This window comes from Orcinus orca, chromosome 6, assembly GCF_937001465.1.
Source record: "Orcinus orca chromosome 6, mOrcOrc1.1, whole genome shotgun sequence".
NCBI lineage: Eukaryota > Metazoa > Chordata > Mammalia > Artiodactyla > Delphinidae > Orcinus > Orcinus orca.
This window is the reverse complement of record NC_064564.1, coordinates 50,954,737-50,973,101: the sequence shown is the minus strand read 5'-3', so window position 1 is coordinate 50,973,101 and position 18,365 is coordinate 50,954,737. Positions and strand designations below refer to the sequence as shown.

Below are 18,365 nucleotides of genomic sequence, written 5' to 3'. Positions count from 1 at the left end.
AGGTCTCTACTCCTTCGCAGGCCTACAGGCAATCCCTCTCCTAGAGTTTGCATTTGGGGGCCTCAACATGCAGACCGCTGAGTGTTAAGGAACCTGTAGTCAGAGCTTCTCTTGGCTGGGCTGAGGGTGGACTATAGAGGTTTCCATTTGTTATATTAATACAAAAGCCTTCTATCATTCACTCTGTTCAAATTCTCAGCCTGTACTTTGCAAACTTTATTTTATTTGATCTCGGCAATGTCTTGTGTGACCACAACTAACGGTGTCTCCATTTTTTAAAAGATGAAATGAAAATCTGATGTCATTTAAATTCAGGAGCCCCAGATTTTTGTCAGAGTGGAGCCTTCTGCTGCTCCCAGGCCCTCCTCTTCATCAGCTCTGAGCACTGGCCCTCAGCTGCACTGAGCCCGTGGTGCTTCCTTCATCCTAATCCTGCCTCTAAAGTCTGTCCTCCCTGCTCCCTGGAGGGCAGTCACCATCCCTGCCTCACTTTCCTGGAATCCACATTGCCAAGCGCATTGTCACATATATACGCAGTCAGAACATTTCTGGTGACGGAATGAAGAGAACTGCATGAATTCACCCTTGTTGTTCTTTTTTATGTCACCATTATCTGTAAACTTTCAGAAAATGTGAGCTATGGTCCTGTAAAGAAATGTGGAAGAATTTAAATCTGATGTATGAGTCCCTTTAGAGGAGAATGCAGAGAGGTGAGGCTAGTTGTATTTTGGTGCAATTTAAGAAGTGGCAAAACAGAGTACAGGGTCAAACCTCTAAGTATTCGTATTAGAACTGAAAAAGAGATATATTGAGACTCAGGTTTTTATTTCAACCTTGGGTCTCATTTAGATGAATACATCCTACTGGATTGATACTCTTTCATGTTCCAGGAATGTGTTTAATTTCCAGTGTAATAAAAGAATTGAAGTTGTGACATTCTATGTTGCCCATAAATGGCTTATTTAAGAATCTCCTTTGCAGGCAGGTACCCACAGCAGCTGGATACAGGCTCCCACAGCCAGACACCTGCATCACCAGGCTCACCGGGGCCTGCCACCCTCCTCACTGAGGACACCCAGGATGATGTTCTCCAGCCCTGTCTGCACCCTTAGCTGTCACCTGGCCCAGAACCACAGCCTGCCAAAGCAGGAGACCCTCACAGTCCTGCCCCTAACAGGGAGAATCTTCTTTGTTTTCCTGCCTGAAGGACAAGGAGGTTTTCAGGTCCCATCAGCACCAGCTGGCTGACAGCCAGTTCCCAAACGCTCAGGCCGCCTCATTCTCCATGAGACGATACAGCACTTCTCCATCGTCTTCAGCACAAAGAGCTGAAATTCCTCAGTGGGCTTGATCAACAGTGGGCAGACCTGGAGACTAGTTTGGTGCAGGAGATGGAGAGGAAAAGACCCTGCTGGGCAATGAGGACTCCAGCCTGACTTTGAAGAGCTTCCAAAGGACCAGGCTCGATCTGAAAAGAAAGTCCACAGCTGCTGTGCCCAGGACAATATGAGAGTGGAAGTTAAGGCGTGAAAATCAGAGTGTGCTTTCCCTGTATGTTCAACCTCAGAGAACCCAGGAGTGGGAAAAGGAGACCTGGACCCAATCTTCTACAATGGAGTCTTCTCTGCTTAGAGGTGGCCTCTAGCGCGTCCATATTCACTCCCTTCAATGACTTTTCTTCTGATTCAGTTGTAAATACATCGAGTCATCTCAGGACATTGTTTTTCAACAGTAAGTGGAACAATACTTTTGAATGGAGAGAAAATTTATTTTTAATTTGTAATAATTAGAATTTATTTCTCTATGATGATTGTTATATTTACCAAATTTATTCTTCATATTATGATATGGTCAGCTTTGTGTCTTGTTTTCATTTGCTTTGGGGGTACAAAAGGTATATTTTAAGTGTTAGGTTTAACTCATACTCTTAAAGAAAATCAGAGTGTCCTTAAACCTTTAATCTGCCTTAAAATCCAACAGGAACATAAATCGTTTTATTCATTTCATTGGTTCTTAAAATATTTTGAAGTATCTCTGCTTTCAGGATTTTACTTGTGTTTTTTAATATATTGGTAGATAAAACAAAGATATTACTTTCTTAATGGAGCACTCTGTCAGAGAAGACAGGCATTAAAGAGTAAAAAATTCTCTTGAAACCCTTTCTAGGTTATGAGGGAGATGCACAAGGCATTATGACAGGTTATAGCAGCTGGAGCTATTCTCTTTTACTTGTTCTTTCTCGGAGAAAGCATGTCTAATGGTTGCTGATTCAGTTTCAGCAGTTGCATGATCAATAAACTGTGAAATACATTATAGAATCATGGAATTTAAACTTCAACAAAGAAGTGTGACTATCCCTTGTATTGTTGGCACTGTGGTGGGTGCCAGGTGCAATGAAAATAGTAGACACATTGCCTGCTGTCACAGAGCTTGCAGTCTGGTGGGGATATGGGTAACTAGGTGTTCAATGAAAGGAGTGCTAATGCTGTGACAGGGAAAGTACAGGTTCTTGAGAGTATGTGGGCTTGCATGGATCAGGGAAAGCATCTGCAAGAGCAGTTGGTAAGCTGGCATCCCAGGGGTCTGCAGGAGTTTGCCAGGTAATTACATGCTGGTCAAGTTTGGCCATGTGTGGAGATCATCTAGGGTAGCAGGTAAATATGAGGGTTTGGAGCTAATGACATTTGTTTGGAGATGTGACCCTGGGTAAAGACATGCATATGGAAGTCAACAGTCATAGAGAGGACGTTTGGAACTATTTGGGAGGTTGAGACTATATGTGCAGAGAGGATGAAGTGTGGGACTAGCATAGATCGTTGAGGAACACCAATTCCCTAAGATGAGAGTGTGGAGTCAACAAAGGAAGGAGAGAAGGAGGGGCAGAAAAGCAGAGGACGGTGGTGACAGGGAGACCAGATGAGCGTCAGACTTTAAAATGGCGGGTATAATAACAAGTATCTGATGCTTCGGACATGTCAGCCAAGGCTGCTTCACGTTGATCTCTAACCTCAGTAAGATGTAGCTTATTGGCAATATCTTATGACCTAGTAAGTATGTTAAGAAATTAATCTCAATTTTCAAGATATTTTTTTCCTCTCATATGTTTTAAGCAAGGGTCTTAGAAGACCCTTAAGGCTTCATAGATAAAGCATTCAGCTTTATATATATAATCAGGGTTTTTCATTGGAGAGTTTTATTCACTACTTCAAAATGTCATCTTATATGGATAAATTGCATAAAAATTTGTAATCTGCATCAAAATGCTTTTAATTTCAGCATGATGTAAATTTAAATTTAATATATTACTTTCTACTTAATATTGATAAATATCTTCTGTGCCAATGCACTGACTGCATTTTGTTTTGATGTCCCCTAGAGATCCATGGGTATTTGCAATCTAGTGTTTGGTACATCTGTGAGAATATTGCATTTGCTCGTAGAATTTAAAAATGTGTTTGTATGCTTTGCACAATACTTAAAAAGATGATCCTATTTTAATTCACAGAGGTAGAATTTTTGCATAACAAAATTATGAGCTCAGTAAGGCACAAATATGGCATTATATCAATATCTTCTGGGGACTTCCCTGGCGGTCCAGTGGTTAAGACTTCTCCTTCCAATGCAGGGGGCGTGAGTTCGATCCCTTGTAGGGGAGCTAAGATCCCACATGCCTCAGGGCCACAAAACCCAAACATAAAAAAAAAACAAGCAATATTGTAACAAATTCAAGAAAGACTTTAAAAATTGTCCACATCAAAAAAAACTTTAAAAACTATGTATCTTTTGAGTGGACATGAAATAATGGCTTTTACTCCTTTGTGCATACCTGTCACTATAACAACTATCATTGCTTTGTTTAATATGTCCCTGGTGCTTAAAATAATCTGCTCACTTAAGATAAGTTTATGACTTGTTATATTCTCATGATATAGAGCATATAACATGCGATGGTATGTTGAATGGAATATAGTAGTCTCATTATCCCTATTCTAAAGCTGAGAAAACTGTACTGTAGGAAAAAGAAAACAATTGCCCTAAGTCATGCATGAAGCCGAAGGAAGACTAAGGAGATGCCGAGCTAACGAATTTACTGGTCACCTGAGAAGACAAGAGTAACCCACAAGAGAAGATGCAGCAAGACTGTCATTTTCAAACACTTTTACTGACACAACTATGTTCAGCTTATTACACTTATCGCTTTTATTAACAACTCTGAGGACCAATGATGTCCCTAACAGTGTGCAGGTTACTGGGTGGGAATAAGAAGTGTAGCTGGAGAGTGAGCTGAGTGCTATGGTACCTGATGTAGATGGAGATCTCTTTCCTAAGCCTGATAAGACTATGCAGTTCCACTCCCAGGTTTGCTAAGACCCTATACTGCTCTGCCTCCCCTTTGGCCTCCTCTTGTCCCTGCTTGCTCAACCACAAACATGGCCAGGAGTTCTGCATCCCTGCTGCTGCAGAGCCTGTCCCATGAGAAAGGAAAGGCGAAAAGTCCTCAGCTGTACACTTTCGTTAAGGCTAAATTGAGAACTGGGGAGCTGAGCTGCTTTGCCCAGCCTTCATCAGGACGCAAGAAGGCCTTGGAGTTAGAAGAAAGTTATTCTCCATCAAAATATTTGGGGTCCTCTGGTTTGTTCCATTTCCTTCTGAACTTGAGACCTCAGGAATGCCAAATTCCAGTGCTGTTTTGGGGAATATGTGAAGTTTCTTGTCTCTGTTCCTAGAGGCTGATTGGGACATTTGGGAATCTATGTGCCTGTGTAACCCGAAACATTCCAACCCACGGCTGTTTACAGATCAGTATCATGATGGAGAAGGGGAAGGACTGGGAAGTCCAGTTCCTGAGACTCGTTCTTTAATGGATTTTCTCAATTTTTAAAGCCCCTCAGCATTTGTCAAATTCCTACGCTTTTGTATTTGCTTTGTGAAGGGCTGTATTCATCATGACACAAATGAAGGTGGCTGAGATGGTAGAGGGTGTGCAAGGCCACTGTCAGACTCTCTCCCTAACCTTCCTCTGCCTCAAACACTCAAAGTCAGCTCTCAATCAGAACTGGAGAACCTCTTCCTTTCCCTAGACCCAGTTCCTGGACTACTGCATCCTTCCCCCAAATGCAGCAGAGACAAAAGAAAACACTCTTTTTTAGAAGAAACGATTTACTTGTGAAGAATGAACTTTGCTGTTTTTGAGAGAGACCATTTTGTTTTCAGAAGATGCCTTACCCCAAGGCTTCCTTCCGTAATCTGTTCCCAGTGGGACTCCCTCGTGTCAACCTCTTGCTGGACTAGGACCCTGGAATTCCACAGGGCCAGCTAGCAAGAGGGATGCCTGAGATGACAGAAGATATGAATCACCTTTCTGAAGAGAGGGTGGGGCTGATGTCACATGAGTGCCTTTCAGTTGAGCTCTGCAAACCAAAAATAGGAGCCTGGGTGTGTCTAGGGAGAGTGGAAGCAAAGAGAGAGTGGAACATGCTGAGCAGACTGTTCTACTGGGAAGAGATTCTTTCAAGATTAATGCCCAGGAACTAGAATTCGAGGTCAGAGGTTCAATGACACTAATAGTAAGGTCCATGTGTGTAGAGCGGTGTCATTTCAAAGCTCTTTCACACACATTGCCCCAGGCAATCATCACAACAATCCTGGGACTCTCCCAGACACAGACTATGAAACTTAGGGAGGTTAAGTTGTCTGAGTCATTACCCAAAATTTTGCCCCCAAAACAGTCATTGTTCCACCACGTCTCACACTGTCACTTGATGGGTAAGCGCCATGGCCCAGCTTTCACATGGACGAGCAGAGCCTGGGTTAGAAGTGTCCCAGGTCCTGACTTCTTTGCTTTCTAGCTCTGAGTCTCTCCTCTGGGGGGCCATTATTTTCTGAGAGTACAGGCTCTAGGAGGTGACATTGCCAGCAATTATAGACCTGGGACTGTATGGAGAAGAGAACTAAGATCAAACCCGGGAGAGCCCAGGATTAGAGAGCAGAACCTTACCTTTCATAGCTCCTGCTTTTTTCTTCCTGCTTCTGCGTTGCTGCTGAAAGCCCCCAAAATGAAAGAGTTCACAAGCTATTTTGTGCCTTTCTCATACTAAAGAAGCAACAAACATTATTAATGAAAAATGTGACTTTTTACATTATTTGAGGTCTCTGTTATGTCCATATTATTCATTTTTAAAGTAGATCCAAGTATTTTCTACTGATCCTTCTTTCTCAAAGAATTTTTACTAATTCCCAGAAAATCTTTCAGAAGTAGAATACACAAGGACTTCCCTGGTGGCAGAGTGGTTAAGAATCCGCCTGCCAATGCAGGGGACACGAGTTCAAGCCGTGGTCCGGGAAGATCCCACAAGCCGCGGAGCAACTAAGCCAGTGTGCCACAACTACTGAAGCCCGCGTGCCTAGAGTCCATGCTTCGTGACAAGAGAAGCCACCGCAATGAGAAGCCTGCGCACGGCAAGGAAGAGTAGCCCCCACTCGCCGCAACAAAGACCCAATGCAGCCAAAAATAAAATGTAAATAAATAAATAAATTTATTGTTTTGAAAAAAAAGAAGTGTAATACACAGAAATTGCAAGTATCTTCAACATGCAGCACAGGGAAATTTCACACACTGAATACATTGTGAAACTAGCACCCAAGTTAAACGTAATAGATTTTGCCCAGGACCTAGCATGTTTCTTATGTTGCTTTCCAGTTGCTACCTCAGAGCAGCTCTCCTTCTCCTCCCCGATGGTAGCCACTCTGTGACTCTAACAGTCCTGATTATTTCTGACAGACACACTTTTATGCCTCTTGTGTATATTTACTCACTGTATCCTGAGAATACTCCTATGAAAAAATACTACTACTGTCCCCATATTAAAGATGAGGAAACTAGGGAGCTTAGTGATTGTGTTATTTGTCAAGGTCACACTGCTATTAATAGCAGAGCTGGGATCCAGTGCCATGAACCCTGGCTCCTTCTCATAGAGGTTTTGAAAATCCTAGAACTCTCCTTTCACTTGTGCTCTCTTCCTGTGGCTTTCACTCTAACAGAAACCTGGAAGCTGGAAACCTGCACAGAACCAGAGCAGCTGTGTAGCTGGTCAGTGAGGTGGAGGGACTGAAGTTATGTGTAAGGGATGAATGGTTCAGTAAAGCAGGACCGGGGAGAAGGTGAGAGGAAGGTGCCAGGATTGGCCAGTCAACACCATATGTCACCAGCTTCCCTCGAGGAGATGACTCCTTCCCACAGGTATTTGCACCGACCACTCTTTCCTGGTGGTATAAATCAGTTACACCTATGACATCAGGACTAACCATTCTCCATAATTTCCAGGACTTCCCTCAATTCCATGGAATTCCACCTTTTGACAAACATTTCCTGAAATGAAAGTGGTAGGACTGTTCCAAAGGACAAAATGGACCAATACTAGTCTGAAATAAATTTACACAGAAAAAGATAAGAATGTAGGTTTCAGAACTTAAAAAACTCAAGAAGTTTTCTCTCATAAGAATTTAATAAATAAAACAAAATGCAAATTTAATGAAATGGAAAGGTGAATATTTTCTAAATTTTAATACAATGTAAGTATAAATATATTGATATGAAAATATAAAAATAAGATACATAAATAAATAAATAAACAAATAAACAGAATAAATAAATAACAGGGTAGTCATTGCTTAGGGACTGATGCCCTGAAGCTGAATAATTTTAACATATACTTGCTTATCACTACTGACAAAGTAGTAGCTGAATTAATACAATAAATTCTGTGATTAAAGTTGAAATAAGAGCCTTCTGAAATGACTAAAGACATGTGTGCAAGGGTGATAGGGCATCTTAGTCAATGAGAATCATTTCAAGGTGACCCCAGGTCTCCATGCATAATTCTTATCCTTTCTTGCAAGTTGGTTGATGAAGACAAGGATCTCATGATTTCCACTCTGACAATTTCCCAGGCACAGTCACTGTATTTCTTCTCTTTCAGGTAGAGGTGGATTCCCTGGAAGTACCTCTTCACGGCCAGTGTAGGGCCCGTCACTCCCAGGGCAGTTTCTTCATCTCCCATCGCCTGCACCAAGCAGGCGTCCAGGTCCTCCAGCTGCTGATGGAGTCCAGTGCGGAGTTTGTCCAGGAGGGAGGTGTCCCAGGTGGCAGGGGAGCACTCTGTGTGGAAGAGGCGGAAGACCTGCTGGAGCATCTCGTGGAGGACAGAGGTGGCCTGGGCCTTCGGGAGCTGGCTGCCATCCACCATGTCCTGGGGGAAACCGAAGTCTTTTCTGTCCTTCAGACAGAAGCGAGGGGAGATTCTCCGCACCTGGCCCAGAAGCATGAAGTTCTTCCTGCTAATCCGCACGTGGTTCTGAGACAGGTCGCAGCCCAGAGATCCACCAGGGCCGTAGCTGAACACCACCAGGGCGGTCAGTAGAGAGAGCACGAAGGCCATGGGGCAAATGAGGCTGCTGCTGGCCTGGCTGAGACGGGCGTCCGGGGGAACCTTGGGGGTAGGTTCTGTGATGACATTCTTTCTAAGCAAGGCCATTAAATAGGGAACACAGTAATTTTCATTTTCTAAACATTTCTATACACTTTTACTTCCTTTTTTTGATTTTCACTTATATCTTCTCAGTATGGTCTATGAAGATGTCATCATTCTAAACTATTAATTTTGCAAGAAGTTTAATTTTCCCAGTAATTTCAGATGTGCCCATCCAAATGGATATTTATTAATCAAATGAGAAAGGTTTTCGTCTTAAAGTCAGAAGTGATGTAGGTTTGTAAATACGCACATTCTATATCTCTTTCATGCATAAATGTTGGTCTTCTCTGTTCCAGGAAGAAATTTTTAGCCCTGATCTTAGGTTCCATTTTTACCTCTTAGTTTACCTAGGAAGGCAGGCTCTCTCAGCCGTATGCTTTCTGTATTTGCTTAGGGATTTACCAGATCACTCTGGCATAGGCTGTTTGAAACAAAAGATGGGTTTTGTTTAGTGTTTGATTTAGAGAAGAGGCTGATTATTATGAGTCCATGAGCTTCTCCCATGTTTCCTTTCCTTCTAGAACATGTTCCTTCACGTCCATGTGGTCATGCTTCAGGGGACCACGAGGTGAGGACTATTATAGATATTGTCCTTTCTTTCCACCATTTTCTTACTGGAGACCTATAGTCCTCCACAGGCTGGGCCAGTACCCCCACCAGGAATCCTGGTTCTTTTCAGGAGAATATGGGTGTGGAGATCCTAATTCCAAGACAATTGTATTTCCCCAGCAGCACCTCAGTCACAAGGGAGAGATCACATCTAGTTACACCCTCTCCTCTAGAGTGACAGAGTCCCCTTCCTAACCTGGACTCCCACCCTGAGGGCAGGCTCACCACATCCTGAGGACTTTACAATCTCCTATCTGTGGAGGGGCTTGTTTATTTGTTGGGAAAATAATTCATCTTCCAGGACCCTCACCCTTGCCCCCGGAGTGTTTGTGTGAAGGACCCTAGTCCTCAGTGGTGACCTCCTCCCCTCCTGACCCATGTCCTCAGGTATCAGAAGTGTCAGCAGCCCTCAGATGCTGAGAGCAAAAGTGTGTTTTCTCTAAGGTGGTGGTGGAGTTACCCAATTCTAATCATTTTACCCTGAGTAGACACATAATTTTTATTTTGCCAAATACAAATTTTATTATTCAACTCTTTTACTAAAACTAGTCAACACTTGTTATGCTCAAAGTTTCTGAGCTGGGGGCAGAGAATTCAGCGACGGTGTTGTCTCTCATTAAAGCTTATGTCACAGAAACCAGTGAGGTTCAGTTGTTCATTCAGTCAGTTGATGCCAGTGGGCTTCTCCCTTCCTCTGTCTCTGTCTCCCTCTGAGAATGCAGGGCAGCGAGGCCCAGGATTAGGTCAGAGAGAAATCGCCTTCTTTCCTTTACTTGTGTGTAATTTTTCATTTAAAGTTTTTGTCACTTATATTCACTTAGTGACTTATTGGACAAGATTTGTCTCGCTGCTCCTGCATTAGTTCTAATTCATGATGAGGTCAGAACAATAAAGGGAGGTAAAGAAAGGCAAAGGGGCTCCAGTCTCTATCATTTTCAAACTTTAGATTTTTTGTTTATCACTGCAACTGTCCTAGAAAGTAAAAGTCGACAGCAGTCTTGTGGGCATAAAGAAAACAAATGTGAGTCTGAATGTCCTGAATGTGAAAGAAGGGAAGTGATTTCCCCCGACACAATGCCGGATTCTAAGTTAGCTAACTTGAGTGCAGCAGAGTTGGGGACGAGGCTACGTCAGAGGGGAAGGATGAGGCCAATGTGAAAAACAGAAAGACAGGAACATGGTTGCTTCTGCCAGAAGCTCAGAAAAGACCAAGTCCTGGGTCAGTTGATGGCCTTCAGCTTCGCAAGACCAGCTCCCTCATTCTTCTTTCATTTAATCCATGAATGATCAGTTTTGAGGAGAGAAGGAAGAAGTCACACCCACCAGCTCACAAGTGACTGGCAACCAGGACCCCAGTTGCTAGAACACTAACCCTGTCTGGGAGGATCAGCAAGATCCGTCTTGCTGAGCATCCGTCTAGGTGATAAATGCATTCAGGCAATGAGAAGGGTACTTTAAGAAAACTAGAATTAAAGGAAGGGAATTAGATGATTCCAAAAGATCCTGATCTTATCTGGTTAATAGGAATCGTGATATTAAAAAGTAAGAACTGAATTTTATTGCTTGCTACTAATGGACTAGCCACTTTCTAAGTTCTTTAAAATTTAGCGACTTCCCTGGCAGTCCAGTAGTTAAGACACCGAGCTTCCACTTCTGGGGGCACAGGTTCGATCCCTGGTCGGGGAACTAAGATCTCGCATGCCCCGTGGCGCAGCCAGAAAATAGAAAAAGAAATTAACTCAACACTCTCAATAACACTATTGGATCCAACTCACTTATACAACTGGAGAGAAATATAAATCTGGACGAATGAACTGTTCCAAATGTACCAAAGATACAAGGGCAAACCTTAGGGTGCTTACAATGATTTGTCTGAAAGCATCCATTAAAGAAAGTGAAGACTGCATATGAACATGATATTTAGGAACCAACGAAATAAGCAGACAGAGGACAGTGAGATGACAAAGGACCCTTATTCCACTTAAGATGCCAAAGGGTTACTGTCTGTGGTTTTGTAGGGCTACATGAGGTGTGGTCTGAGTCCACTGAACTGACTTTAAGTTCTAATCAAAATAGACAAAATCACTATTAAGTAGTTAGAAGGGAATAGATTTTTCTGCCTATTGAAAAAAAGGAAGTTTCCTAGTGGCCTAGTGGTTACGATCCGGCACTCTCACTGCCGTGGCCCCGATTCAATCCCCGGTGAGGGAACTGAGATCACACAAGCCACGCACTGCCAAGTGTAAGATTTCGTGAGTGATTTCTTCAATGAAATATAGTAAAATAACTTTATTAACCCTAGAAGAGCTGACCCGTGGAGTCTACGTATTTTTAACGCTTGAGTTTTCTTGTGAGTTTAAGAAAAAAAAAAAGCACCTAACAATTTCTAGCCATGTGAACTCTGACGTTTCTCCTTCAGGATGACAGCTAAAAAGTCACTCACCATCTGGTTCTACAAGAATAAAGTCATTAGCCACAGCAGTCCCTTACCCCAACACGCCCTGACAGGAGTTCAGGGTGGAGATCAGGAATGGGGCACTCTCTGCTCTGGGAAAACTGACAGAATAGGCCTGCAGGTAGTTAGATAATTTCCTGAGAAAATTCTATGAATTCAATTTTTTGCAACTTCTCATACTTAGAAAAGCACTAAAAGCATTAATAGTGACAAATGCTCCTCATGACTAGCAGCAACCTTCTACAAAGATGTGTCCTTGATTGCACGTATCCCCTTCACCACAATCACCTATATACTGACGTCCCCATTATGTCCTTGGAGCAGTTCGTCAGAGCTGACTGAGAGGCTGTCCTCCAGGCTATAGTCCAGTGAGTCCTCCCAAAAAACTGAACTCCCAGCTCTTATGTTGTCGTTTGTTTCCAGTCAACAAGGACCTCACTGATTTCCCAGGAGACCTCCTCAGGTGAGCCTGTTCTCATTCTCAATGAAGACACTTCCATTTCTCACCTACAGTCTAGGCTGGACATCGTTTGTCTACTTATAGAGTCCAGGGAAGGATCTCTACGCCATTGTTCCAACTCTTGGTTAAGATATGGGTATGACCAAGACGGAAGAGCATACGCGCTTCTTAGACAGAAGCAGTGAAGGTTTTTAATGGGCTCCTTAGCAGGGAGAGTCTGGCTTGAACTCCAGAGTCACCCTCATGGCCTTGTATAGTTGTCTTTATTTAAATTTCTAGCCTCAGCCCATTAAAACATCATAATACTGAAGAATTGAAATAAAAATATTATTTAAAAACTCATTTGTTAATAAAATGATATTTTTAGCAGTAATATAGGAATGGTTTCTGCTTGTTTTAGGACCCTAATCCTTAGAAAGTTTCCCAAACCTCTAAATGTACTTTAAATGTCCTTCTGACTTTAAAAGTACCTACTCAGTGCTGTATGCACCAACTGGAAAGGATAGAAAGATGATTGATCCATCAGTGTCCTCTTTCCAAAGTGCCTAAATTAAATAAATGAATTTCCACTTAGCTCTTTGTTGCTTTTAGAAATTGTGACCTTCCAGTGTGCATGTTACTGATACCTTCCCTGCTGGAAAGGCTCTACCCCAGTTGTTGCTAAATATATTAAAATCCCTGCCTGTGTCCCTTCTATTCAAGCATGTTTTATTTTGTTTGTCTTTCAAAGGGGCAAAGACATCATGATGGAATGTAAGAAATTCCTTGGATTGCATTGTCCCCAGGAATATCCTTCCCTGCTCTGTGATTACTTGCTGGGTCCTAAGGACAAAACAAGTTTGCAGCTGGCACTGAGGTAACCCTCGTCCCTTCCAAGACTCCGCAGGCTGCTGTGGTATCAGTGCTGGGGACACTGCTAGTGGCCACATCCTCATGAGAGAACTCTGTGCTATCGCATGCACCTCATTCTTTTCTTCTCTGAAAAGGAATGTTCTGGAGAAACACTTGCCTCGGTGCAGCTGATCTGAGTTCTTCCATGTCCTGAGGACCTGCCGCTGTTCCAGTGAACGCTTTAAACATCTCTGTTCTCCTTCCAAGTTCTCAAGCTGCTGCTGCCTTTCAACTCCATGTTTCCTGCGCTTTGGGCTTTTTGAGCAAATAAGAGTCCTGAACCAGGTGAGTTCCTCCTAGTGCAGTCAGCACGTGGAAGTGTGCAAATAGAGGCACAGGTGAGCTCCTGGATTCTCCACCACTGTTCAGTGTTGGGCAGGGTGCCATCTATTTACTGTGTTTCTCTGGGAGTCTGGACAGTCTGGACCTGCAGTGCTTGGCAGGCGGAGAGCGTGGAGTCATATGAGAGTTTCTGACAAACCTAGAACTTTCACTCAGCTTCTGCTTTCCATTGGTGGCTTTGTAGTCTTAAGGGGAAATTGACAGCCAGAAACCCTAATGGAGAAGGAAACAGCGGTATGAATGGGCAGTACAGCTTAATGCAGAGTGAATGGGGAAAGTACACTATGGATTTCTACACTGGGTGGAACTGAATGATTGTGATATTTTTAGTGAAAGAATGGAATCCAGGAAAACAGAGGGGAAGGGGAATTGTGCCATGTATCAGAATCAGCAGATAGATATATGGTATATTTTATACTATGTATTCATATATATGTACCATATATGTATATTATTGTATGTAAAATTACATACAATTGATGACACACTTTCTCCCAGTTCTGTTTTTTAGGCTGTCATTGTTCTGCAGTCAGTGACAGAGAGAGGGGGAGGAGAATTCATTATTCCCATTTAGACCTATATGAAAAATATAGGAAACAACACACTACCTGTTTAGCCCTCACTCTGTGGATGATACTCTGCTAAGTGCTCTTAAATGTTCTGGTTGGTCTAATATTCAATACAACTCTAGGAATATTTTCCCGACTTTATATTTGAGGAAACTGAGGCTCAGGGAAGTTAAGTGATTCCCCAGCATCACACGTGTGTCCTGGCAGAATCTAGACTCAATGCAGAAACCCATATCACATATAAATAATTATTTAACTTCCATCCTCTGTAATTCTCAAGCTCTTTGTTTTCTTCTTTGGTGCTTTCTGAAGATCATTTTTCCCTGCTTGACTCCTAAGTGCACTGGCTACTCCAGCTTTGTGCCCTCTTCAGACTCTCCTTCTCTTTCTCACTCCTAAAAGTTGAAGGTCCTCATGAGCTTTCGGTCGTCATCTCGTTCTACACTCTACTCCTAAGGAACGACATCCACATATGCTGCTTCCAATGGGAAGTCTGTCTTTAGATGTTTCTTGGCCACTTTATGGAGTCCATGTGCTTTCTCCCCTTCTTGAGATGCCTCATTCCAGATTCTGGTGAGAGAATCCCCTTTTCCCTATCTCTCATTGTAATAGGAAACTTAATTGAAATAATTTAGCATGATTACTGTGTTTATATCTTTTATCTCTTCCAAACTGAACTCTCCAGAAGAATAGGTTTGGCATTCTCTCTTTTCACCTCTGTATTCTCAGAACTATCAAATATCCGATATAGAAATATGAAGTTTTAAAATATAACCTGGAACTTCCCTGCTGGTGCAGTGGTTAAGAATCCGCCTGCCATTGCAGGGGAAACGGGTTCGATCCCTGGTCCGGGAAGATCCCACATGCCGCGGAGCCACTAAGCTTGTGGGCCACAACTACTGAGCCTGTGCTGTACAGCCCGTGAGCCACAACTACTGAGCCCACGTGCAGCAACTACTGAAACCCGCACGCGTAGAGCCCGTGCTCCACAAGAGAAGCCATCGCAATGAGAAGCCCGCGCATCACAACGAAGAGTAGCCCCTGCTCGCCAAAACTAGAGAAAGCCTGCGCACAGCAACAAAGACCCAGCACTGTGAACAATAAATAAAATTTAAAAAAATGAAATAAAATATAAACCACTGAAATAAATGAATGATGAGAATTATGAGTAGAATTTATCATCCATGTTTCAGTATGCCTTGCGAATTAAAGCTACTTCTTTTTGTAAGAATAAAAAAATCCAAATGTCATCTGGGGGAGAGTTTCATAAATTAAACAAGAAAATAATTTGAAACAATATACAGGTAAGCATATTTTATTATATTGAAAACACTATAAAGGTGAACATGATATTATATGAACAAAACTATTTTAAATACCATACATAGTATGACTGAGATAAAGTAGAAGAATAAATAGATGACTACATTAGAGCCCTTTGCACTTTAATCACTATCATTTTGACTCCTGGTCTGATCATTTCTAAATCTCTACTGTATATGAGTCTAGTTCTGATACTTGCTCTGTCTCTTCAAACTGTGTTTTTCACCTTTCAGTATGGTAAGTTTCTGTTGAAAGTTGAACATGATGTATGGGGTAAAAGGAACTGAGGTAAATTGGCCTTTAGGGTGAGGAGTTACAGTTATCTTCCTACGAGGTTGGCTGTGTTTACTTCTAGTCCTGGGCTGTGTTTCTGCCCTCTTTATTTTCCATATCAGCGAAGCTGGCTTATCCTTTGGGATTGGTCTTCTTGAAAATAGATTTATTAGACCTGTTTGACAAGTAACCACCATAGGTGACAGGTCTATATCTTGTTCACCATTTTATCATTAGTACAGAGTTCATAATAATTATTCCAAATAATTATTAACAAAGAGTATTCTTAGATTTTCCATTAGACCTCCCATCAGAAGCTTCTAGTGACCTCGCGTCAGAACCTTATATTGAAGTAATTATTAAGCATCATTAGATGATTCAGTACATTTCTACTGAGCCTCTTGGTTCATCATTCTCCATCTCACAGTGAAGACGTAGGGTGGTAAAAATGTAGGGCATAGGATGCTAGATAAAATTAGCCTTCTCTGCTTTCCTGGTGTCAGAGTCTTTGTAATGTTATACGTTCTTTTTCATTTAGTATTTTTCTGGGCAGGGGTTGTCTTGCTACTACTGATTTACTTCCTTTTTCATCTTGAGTTGAGTATCTTAAGAGGGAAGCAAAAATGGAAACATAAAGGGCCCATACCATGATTTTCCATAATGTGCAATACATCATTGATTTGCTTCTCCATTCAACTTTCTTGGAAAGCTGTCCTTGCATTTGATGTACTGAGGTAAAAGGAAAACAAATGCAAATCTGACTATGATGAGAGTGAAAGAAGTAAAGTGACTCCCCAGGTGAAATAATGACAATGGGAGTTCTACTCTTGTTACCCTTCCACTTGCTCCAGAATGGGTTCTGCTGATTAATTTCAGCAAATCAGCTCTCACTAAGGTCAGTTCTATCTGTTTCCCTTGTAGTGGATGGTTTCAAGCGCAGAGCAGCTTACTGACATTCAACATCATATTCATCAAAATAATGATACATTATCACTGTAAGTGATTAAATGTCAGGATTTAAAGTAAATCAAATCTTGAACATTGATACGAGTTTTCAGTACATCAAATCCATGAAATCTCTTCAGAAGCAAAAAATAGTTCAAAAAAGGAAAACAATGCAGAGAAAAAAATAATCCACATCCATTCTAGGTTCCACCCTATGTCTCTCCTCCAATTCAGACGGCAACTATCTCAAACCTATTTTCTGTATATATTGTCATTCCCTTCTCTTATTCATCCTTCCACCTTCTCCACTATGGTTTCTGCTGATTAATTCTACCAAACAAGCTGTCACTAAGTGGCCAATGCCATCTCTTTTCCCAATGTAGGAGCACTTTCCATCTACGTTTTCACGAATGCATTGAATCTTCTAAGCAGTTCCAGTCTTTCAAACATGGTCTTCTCACTTTTCTCTCTTGTCCTGTTAACATATGGCCATTCCCCTTGCTTTCCTTTGTAGCGTTCCCTCACTTTTAACGTTAAGGTGATAGGATTCAATTTTCAGTCCTTTTCTCATGTGATACTCTCCTCCTGTTTGATCACTTCTTCTGTTCCATGCTTTACACTTCATGGAATTGCTTATAAATTGCCATCTCCAGTATCCAATGGACATTTGCACTGAAATGTCTACTAGTTAACTATAGGTAATATCTACTGCTTTAATTTCTATATCCTCGCATGACATGATCCACCTTCTGCTGGGGAAATTCCATTTTCCCACCTTCTCACTGTAGCACTAAATTTAACCGATATTAATTTCTACTACAAATTAGTACTATTTTAAAAATAATTAAATTTAATTGTGAGTTAACTGATTTTTTAAATTTATTTATCTATTTGGCTGTGGCAGGTGTTAGTTGTGGCACACGGGATCTTCATTGCTGCGTGCAGGATCTTCATCACGGCATTCGGGATCTTTGGTTGCAGCATTCAGGATCTTTTAGTTGCTTGCGGCATGTGGGCTCTTACTTGTGGCATGCAGGATCTAGTTCCCTGACCAGGGATGGAATCCGGGCCCCCTGTATTGGGAGAGCAGAGTCTTAAACACTGTACCACCAAGGAAGTCCCTGTATTACCTGATTATTGTTTTTAGGTTACTTTCCTTTAAAAAAAAAATCAAAGTTACCCAAAGCAGAATTGGATTAGTTATGTTCACCTCTAGGTCCTGAGGGCAACACACGACCTGGCTAGAAGAAGTCTATTTTTATTTCTAACGTGAAAATCGTAATGATGGGTCAAGGAATTGTAACATACATTCTTTCATCAGGTTGCACATTCAGGCTTGGTGTTTCTTTGTCTTTTTTTTTTTTTGTAGTGGTACGCGGGCCTCTCACTGTTTTGGCCTCTCCCATTGCGGAGCACAGGCTCCGGACGCGCAGGCTCAGCGGCCATGGCTCACGGGCCCAGCCGCTCCGTACCATGTGGGATCTTCCCGGACCGGGGCACGAACCTGTGTCCCCTGCATTGGCAGGCGGACTCTCAACCACTGCGCCACCAGGGAAGCCCCTTGGTGTTTCTTTTTTAAAGAAAAAAAACAAAACAGGAAGTTTTCTCTAGTAAGAATTTAATGAACAAAGAAAACTCCTAAACTGAGTTAATACAAAGTATATATTTATTCTCTTAACCACAATGTATACATGCACATAATATTATGTAAATAAAAATAATTTAAATCTTTATAAATAGTGAAATAAATATTAAAATAGATAAATAAATATTTAAGTAGATAAGTAAGTAGATAGATCAACATGGGCATCTATGAGGGACGAGTGCCTGTAGAGTAGAACATCATGTTGCTTACTATTCCTGAAAACACTGGACAAATTCATTCGATTCAGGGCATGATGAGAGCAGAAATGAGAGTCTTTGACATGGCAGCCCAGGTGGAAGTATGGTCTTGTTAGGCAGTGAGA

At 41.9% G+C, this 18,365-nt stretch overlaps 1 protein-coding gene and 1 long non-coding RNA gene across 2 annotated transcripts in view; one reads left to right on the top strand and one right to left on the bottom strand.

The window, feature by feature from the left end:
- The window catches only part of LOC117199011 (uncharacterized), a 36,006-nt gene extending 31,704 nt beyond the window's left edge, over positions 1-4,302 (top strand). The window contains exon 4 of the long non-coding RNA XR_007477946.1: positions 4,016-4,302. This is a non-coding gene — a long non-coding RNA (uncharacterized LOC117199011). The remainder of the gene's footprint in view (positions 1-4,015) is intronic.
- A 3,276-nt stretch (positions 4,303-7,578) lies between these two features.
- LOC125964697 (interferon omega-1-like) lies at positions 7,579-8,495 on the bottom strand. The gene has a single exon (XM_049711081.1). It carries the CDS (start codon positions 8,436-8,438, stop codon positions 7,851-7,853), a length of 588 nt encoding a protein of 195 aa, XP_049567038.1. The 5' UTR covers positions 8,439-8,495; the 3' UTR covers positions 7,579-7,850.
- Positions 8,496-18,365: the final 9,870 nt, after the last annotated feature.

Excerpts from the sequence above, each read along its gene's own strand:
- LOC125964697 (XM_049711081.1), bottom strand. The coding sequence starts at position 8,438 with ATGGCCTTCGTGCTCTCTCTACTGACCGCCCTGGTGGTGTTCAGCTAC.